The following is a 7110-nucleotide window of genomic DNA, read 5'->3' as shown; positions in this document are numbered from 1 at the left end:
CCCGTTGCGCGCCGGCGCAGCTTAGTTCCCTATACGGGACGGTGACCGGCTGCAGCCGCCCTCCGCGCGTCTACGTTGAGCGGCGAAAACGCTGACGTGTCCTGGCAGGTAGGTCCGGGCCAGCGGTAGTTCCGGGGACGTCGGTCATCTGCTCGCCGAGCCTGGTAGTCGGGCGGGACGTCGATGCGTCGCCTAGGAACTGGGGCAGGACCCCGAGAGGCGACCTCCGGCCGTCTTCTCCTGGAACGCTGCGACCCGGCCACCACGTCCTTCTCTGCGCGCGCCCCTTCTCCAAGATGGCCGCTCCATGCGCTCGCTTCACTCCGTCTTCCTCGTCTGTTGTCTTTGTTTACGCTTGTCACCCCTGACAGCTGTAAATGAGGAGAAACAGTGATTAATGTTATTCTTATCCGGGGAGAACTCTCTGAGAAGCGTCCTTTCTATTGATTTTAGTTTTCTCTTTTCCTGAATTTGTCTCACTCTAGCTCGGCTGCGTTGAATCCTGATTTCTGGCTGTTTGTTTTATTGCAAGGCCTTTTTCTCGTGGGGAGGGTAGAATATATTGATTATGTAGTCTGTCAACTTCCCGAGGAATTAGCACGTAAGAAATACGTTTTTTTTTTCTGCAAACTTCTTACACTTTGCCAGCTACTGGAAAATGGCAAAGGTCGACGGCAGCTCCATCGCTCGTGGCGACCCCATCTTGAGGCGCTTTCTTCAATCCAAACTGGTTAGAGACATTTTTACAGTGAAGCTCTATACCTCTACTGTCCAAGGAAATTTTCTCTCGAAAGCAAAAAAAAAAGAACCCTTCATGGGCAGATCCCATTGGATTGGATTGGAGAAACTTTAATTATGCCTGCAGTTGGGCGCTCGCGCGCCCCGACGAGGGCCTACGTCATCCTCGAAGGTGCCGTTACTCGGCGCGGGTCTCCGCTCGCCGTTGCCGGCTCGCTGGGTCCGTGCCTTTCGAGCGCCTCGAGGACCTGCTGGACGGCCCAGAGCTGATCGTCTCGGTCGTAGCTCTTCGCGGCTGCCTCGAGCCGCGGTGGGAGTGCTCTTGAGTTAGCGTCTTCTGGATATTTAATGCAGTCCCACAAGATGTGCGTGTAGTCTGCGGTCCCCCTCCGGCAGACTCTGCACATATCTGTCGGATATGTCTCGGGGTACATGCGATTTAACAGTTTCGGGCTCGGTAGCGATCCGGTCTGGAGCTGTCTCAGTACTACCGCCTCCGCTCGACTCAGTCTCGGGTGCGGGGGTGGAAGAGTCCTGCGAGCCAAGCGGTAGGCCTTTGTGATTTCATTGTAATCCGTCATGCGGTCCTTGGTTCCGAACCATGTCGGACGGTCTGTCGCCGGGGCGCGGTTGGTTAGCGCTCGCGCCGCGGCGTGTGCCGTCTCGTTATGGTTCTCACTGCGTTCCGACGCGTCGCCCGCGTGCGCCGGGAACCACTTGAGTCGTACTTTTCGTTCGTCTAGTTTTACCGCTCGCAGTACGCGCTCAGCCTCCCTGCAGATTCGCCCTTTGGCGAAGTTTCGCACCGCCTGTCTTGAGTCACTCAGCACCGTGTGGCAGTCTGCGTCGGCGATGGCCAGGGCGATGGCTACCTCCTCCGCTTGCTCCGCTTCGGTGCTTCTCACGCTCGCTGCCGTCCTCGTGGCGCCGGTTGACGCCTCTATGACGACCGCTGCGAAGGCGTTCCGTTAGTATTCGGCCGCGTCCACGTACCGCGCGTGTTCGTCGTTGGCATGCTGGTCGATGAGAGCCTTGGCCCTCGCCGCTCTTCTTCCCTTGTTGAACTCGGGATTCATGTTCCTCGGTATGGGGTCGATTCTGGTCTGGCGTCGGACCTCTTCGGGGACGGGGAGCTTCATCTCCACCTCGTTCGAGCGTCTTATTCCCAGATCGTCCAGTATCTTCCTCCCGGCTTTGGTCATGGACAGCCGCTCCAGTTGAGAGGTCCGTTGCGCTTCGGCTATTTCGTCGAGCGTATTGTGTAGCCCGAGTTGTAACAAGCGGGCCGTGCTTGTGGACTCGAACAGGCCCAGCGCTGTCTTGTACGCTCTTCTGATGAGCACGTTGATTTTGTTTCGTTCGTGTTGCAGCCATCTGTGGTAGGCTGCAACGTACGCGACGTGGCCGATGATGAAAGATTGGACGAGCCTAATTAGGCTCTCCTCTCTCATGCCAGCCTTTCTGGAAGTGACTCGTTTGAGGAGTCGAATCGCGTTGGCTGTTTTTGCCTTGAGACGGGTGATGGTTTCGCCGTTCCTTCCGTGCTTTTCGATGACCATGCCTAGGATCCTAATTTTGCCGACCTCGGGGATTACGTTGCCGGATTTGGTCACGATTCTGATTTTTTTCGTTTTCGCGTTGTCTAGTCTTGCCTCTGCTGTATTTGGTAGGTGGGAGTATGAGAAGCTCCGATTTGCTCGGCGAACATCTCAGTCCGGTGCCTTCCAGCTGGTCTTCTATTGCGTCGACGGCGGCTTGCAGCGCGCCCTCGATGTGGGCGTCGCTGCCACCGGTCACCCATATCGTGATATCGTCCGCGTAGATGGTGTGCCTGACGTCTTCGATGCACCCGAGCTTTTCGGCCACTCCGATCATTACCAGGTTGAACAGCATTGGCGAAATGACCGATCCCTGTGGTGTTCCGGTGCTCCCGAGCTTCTTCTCTTGCGTCTGTAGGTCGCCTGCTCGTAGCTCGACAGTCCTGTCCGTGAGGAAGTCCTTGATGTAGTTGTAGGATCTTTCCCCCATGTTGAGCTTGGAGACTTGGGACAGAATCGCCGAGTGTTTCACCTTATCGAAGGCGCTCTGCAGGTCGAGCCCTAGGATGGCTTTGTTGTCGCGGACGCTGCCGCCATCATCGATGATTTGGTGTTTGAGCTGCAGCATCGCGTCCTGCGTGCTGAGATGCTGTCTGAAGCCGATCAAAGTGGCCGGGTACAGCCCTTCTCGTTCCAGGTAGTCTTGCCACCTGTTGAGCAGGACGTGCTCCAGCACCTTGCCCACGCAGGACGTGAGCGAGATGGGCCGGAGGTTATGCGTGTCCGGCGGCTTCCCCGGCTTGGGGATCAGGATGGTCTTGGCTGTCTTCCACAGCTTTGGCAGCGCTCCCGCTCTCCAGCACTTGTTGTAGTATTGTGCGAGCTTTTCAATCGAGCCGTCATCGAGGTTCTTGAGCGCCTTGTTCGTGACGAGGTCCGGGCCGGCTGCCGACCGGCTGTTGAGGTCGTGCAGGGCCGCGCGTACCTCCTCGACGTCGATGTCACGATCGAGGTTCGCGTTAGGCAGGCCGCTGTACGGCGCGTGTTGTTCGGTAGGTGTAGTCGGCAGGTATTTGTCGTTAATGCGCCTGGTGACTTCGTCGACGCCGTGTGCTGAGACCGCCCGATGTATGAGCTTGGCGAGTCTGTCCCTTTGGTGCGACTTGGTCTTCGTTTCGTCGAGCAGGTGCCGCAGTAGGTTCCACGTCTTCCCGCTATGCATCTGCCCGTCTGCCGCGTTGCAGATCTCGTTCCACTGTTGCATGCAGAGAGCGCGGCAGTGATCCTCGATCGCTCGGTTCAGCTCCGCCACCTTCTTTCTCAGTCTGCGGTTAAGCCGTTGTTTCCTCCAGCGATTTAGTATCGACTGTTTGGCCTCGATGAGATGCGCAAGCCGGCTGTCTACTTTGTCGATCTCCGCGCCCGTTTCAATCTCTTTGGTCGCGTCGCGTACGCTCTTGGTGATTTCGGCCGTCCACGAGTCGATGTCTTCGATCTCGTCGTCACCGTCGCTCTTCTGGCTTCTGGCGTCTCGAAAGGCATCCCAGTCTATCCATCTGTGTGTTTTGACGCTGGTGTCGTTGTGTTCCGGTATGCCGATTTCCACGATGGTGTGGTCGCTGCCTAGGTCGATCCCCGTGTTTCTCCATGTGATCGCGCCCCGGATGTCGTTCTTGACGAACGTGAGGTCTGGAGTGGTGTCCCGGGACACGGAGTTACCGATTCTCGTCGGATGTGTCGGGTCCGTGATGAGGGTAAAGTCGAGTTCCGTGGCGTCTTGGTACAGGTCGCGGCCCTTTGCTGTGTACTTGTTGTAGCCCCAGGCAGGGTTCATCGCGTTGAAGTCTCCGCACGCGATCAGGGTGTTACGGCCCGCTGCGGTGCTGGCTCTGTGCAGTAATGTCTTGAATCTCTGTTTTCTCTGAGATGGCTTGCTGTAGACGTTGCGCAGAAATATGCTTCCTTTTCTCTTCTTGCCAGGGATGATTTCGGTCAGTGTGTGGTCGATCTTGAGATTGCTTTGCAGCTCATGTTCGACGAACGTGAGTCCCTTCCTGACCAGGGTGCACAGGCCTCTGCCGTCGGGCGGTCCCTTGTGCACTCTGTAGCCGGGGAGGGACGGTGCGTCGGTTAGTGTCTCTTGTAGTAGTATAACGTCTGGCTTGTGCGCGGCATGTACGATGTGCTGTTGGATGACTGCCTTCTTCCTTCCGAAGCCGCGACAGTTCCACTGCCACGCGGTTACACCTGCTGCTGCTGGTGTTGCGTTGGCGGTCATGATTGCGTTGCCGTGTACGGGGCTCCCTGGTTGGGTGGATGATGCGCGAAGAGGGGCGCAAACGTCGGGTGGCCTACCATCGGCTGTAGGGTCCTTTCGATGTAGGCGAATCTGTTTGTGTTATCGGCTCGGTAGGTCTCCATTGTTTCTTTCAGTGCTGTCACTGCTGCGATGTTTGTCGTGATTAGCTGTTCGAGTTTGCTGAATGTCGCTTCGAATTTCGCTTCGAGGCTGTCGATGCGATCGTTTTCTCTTTGCGTGTGCGTGGCCTCGATGGCTCGCTTCTTCGGTGCCGGTTCCTCTATGGCTGTCTCCTGGATGTTCGTTGTCGTTTCCTCGGTCTTGCTTGTGCTTGGCGTGGGTCTCTGTAGAGGCTCGTTGTTGCATAGCAGCAACTGACGAATCTCGGCGATCTCTTTCGTGAGGTTGTTGATGGTCGCTCGCAACGCCGCGTTTTCGTGTCTTAGGAGCTCATTTGCCTCCCGGACCTTATTCATATCTTCTTTCTTCGTGGTTTCGGTGATTTTCTGCACGTTCCTTATGTTGTTTCCTTTCGCTGCGTCGACCCAGCTCACTCGCTCACGTGACGGTGACGTTTTCCTGCTGAGGCTTCTCTTGCAACAACTGCTGTCTCTGGATTTGGGCGCGCGGTTTTCCGATGGGGTCCTTGACTTTCGCGCAGCTGGCGGCTTGTCCAGTGGCGGGAAATCGCTCTCCGACAGTAGCTGGCTTTCGGCCTGTCGGCGCTCCCATTGTCGCTTGCGCACTACGTAGGGGATCTTGTATTTCGCCTTGCACGTTCGGTCTCCGGTCGGGTGTTCGCCTCCGCACAACTGACATTTTGGGGTACAGCGATGGTCTTCTGTAGGGTTCGCGAGTCCGCAGGCCAGGCACGTCTTGATTGTGGGGGTCGGGCAAACGTCTTTGCGGTGTCCCACTCGGCCGCACTGCTGGCAGACGTCGATCTGTTTCTTGTAGAGGCGGCACGGAATCAGGGTGACTCCGTATCGGACAAAGTTCGGTACCTTGGGCCCCTGGAACACCACAATCGCAGTGGTCGTACTTCCAATCCTTTTTGAGGCCACTGCTAGCGGGTTCCTCTCGTTGACGATCTTTCTATCTAGCTCTTCGGCGCTCGCGTCGATGGGGATGCCTCTGATGACGCCCTTCACGGTGTCGTGAGGTGCCGTGCGATATGCGCTGACCTCGTAGGGTTTGCCTTGAATGGATATTTCCTGGATTTTAGCGTACCTTGCCGCGTTGTCTTCGTTCGGTGTACTTACGACCATGATGTTCTGTTGTGTGTTGGGGCAGATGGTGTCCGCGGCGCTTTCCTCGCTCGTGATCTTGGCCGCAGCGAGTATGGCCGCAGCGACGGTGGTGGTGCCGGTCTTGATGATGTCCAGTCCCCCTCTGGGTCTGACAACTATCTTGGTTTCTTCTAGTGGCATGGCTGGCATGCGTGCTGCCTTGATGGCCGAGGCTCTGACGTTCTTGTAGAATTTTGACCTCGTGCTTGTTTGACACCCGCCGGGTGCGTCGGGCTTGCCGCTGGCGGGGGTCCGCTGGCGCAGCCTCGACATGCGTTCCCCCGCGAGCGTCCATCCGGCGTCGCTGTGGTATGCCTCGGGTGATATCTCTGTTCCCTGAACTTGAACGCACATGTGATTGTCCACGATCATTGTTGTTTCAGAGGGCGCCTCCATCTCGGAGCTGACGAGTGGCAGCCGCCGAGGTGTACGGCAGGCCGCTGTCGGTGCGACGGTGTTGTTGGGCCGAGTGTCCGCGGAACACGCCTAAGCCTAGCAATCCTCCGCACGGCGGCAGTAGAAGCAGTCACGAAATATGACAAAGCACCTCTGGGGTCAGCTGGTATCGGTCGATGCCGCTCGCCTTCACGGACACATTGGTGCAAGCAAAACTTTGGTACGAGGTAATTAGCACTGCGTAATTGGCTAGCAATCACGGAGCCGATCTCTGACTAGGGACGAGCGCTTCTTCTTCGTCGTCGTCCTCCTGGGCAGATCCCAGAGATAGTGTGATACCGGTCCGACCGGCTGCGGAGGTGAAGCAGGCGTTAAGCACGCCCCATACGTAGGGCGATCCCGAAGATATTGCGATATCGGGCCGAACAGCAGTGGAGGTAAGCAGGCGTTAAGCACTCCCCATACGTAGAGCGATTCCGAAGATAGTGCGATACCGGTCCGACCCGCTGCGGACGTGCCTTTAGCCAGTAAGGGTCCTAAATACGCAGCTTCGCTGGTCAATCTTCTTCACAAAGTGGAAGGGCTGAGATTTTTTGTGATTTGTCACAATTGAATTTAATAGAGTTTTGGGTTGTTACATGCAAAAAAACCATGATTTGATTATGAGGCATGCCCTTAATGGGGGACGTCAAACTGATTTTTACCACCAGGACATCTGTAACGTGCCCCCAATGTTCGGGACGCAGGCGTTGTTGCCTTTCGCCTCCACTGAAAGGCGGCCGCCGCGGGCGGGACATTCTCCCGCGACTTCGTGCTTAACAGCGCAACACCATAGCCGCTAAGCAACCGC

The 7110-nt window shown here is 56.8% G+C and overlaps 1 protein-coding gene across 1 annotated transcript; it reads right to left on the bottom strand.

The window, feature by feature from the left end:
• Positions 1–4550: 4550 nt before the first annotated feature.
• LOC142558529 (uncharacterized) lies at positions 4551–6559 on the bottom strand. Its single transcript, XM_075670663.1, has 2 exons — positions 4779–6559; positions 4551–4580 (listed from the first exon to the last, which is right to left on the bottom strand). The coding sequence occupies exons 1-2, from the start codon at positions 6258–6260 to the stop codon at positions 4551–4553; spliced, it is 1512 nt and encodes a 503-aa protein (XP_075526778.1). The 5' UTR covers positions 6261–6559.
• Between the last annotated feature and the right edge of the window lie 551 nt (positions 6560–7110).

Source organism: Dermacentor variabilis, chromosome 9 (genome assembly GCF_050947875.1).
Source record: "Dermacentor variabilis isolate Ectoservices chromosome 9, ASM5094787v1, whole genome shotgun sequence".
NCBI lineage: Eukaryota > Metazoa > Arthropoda > Arachnida > Ixodida > Ixodidae > Dermacentor > Dermacentor variabilis.
This window is presented reverse-complemented; position numbering and strand designations above follow the sequence as displayed.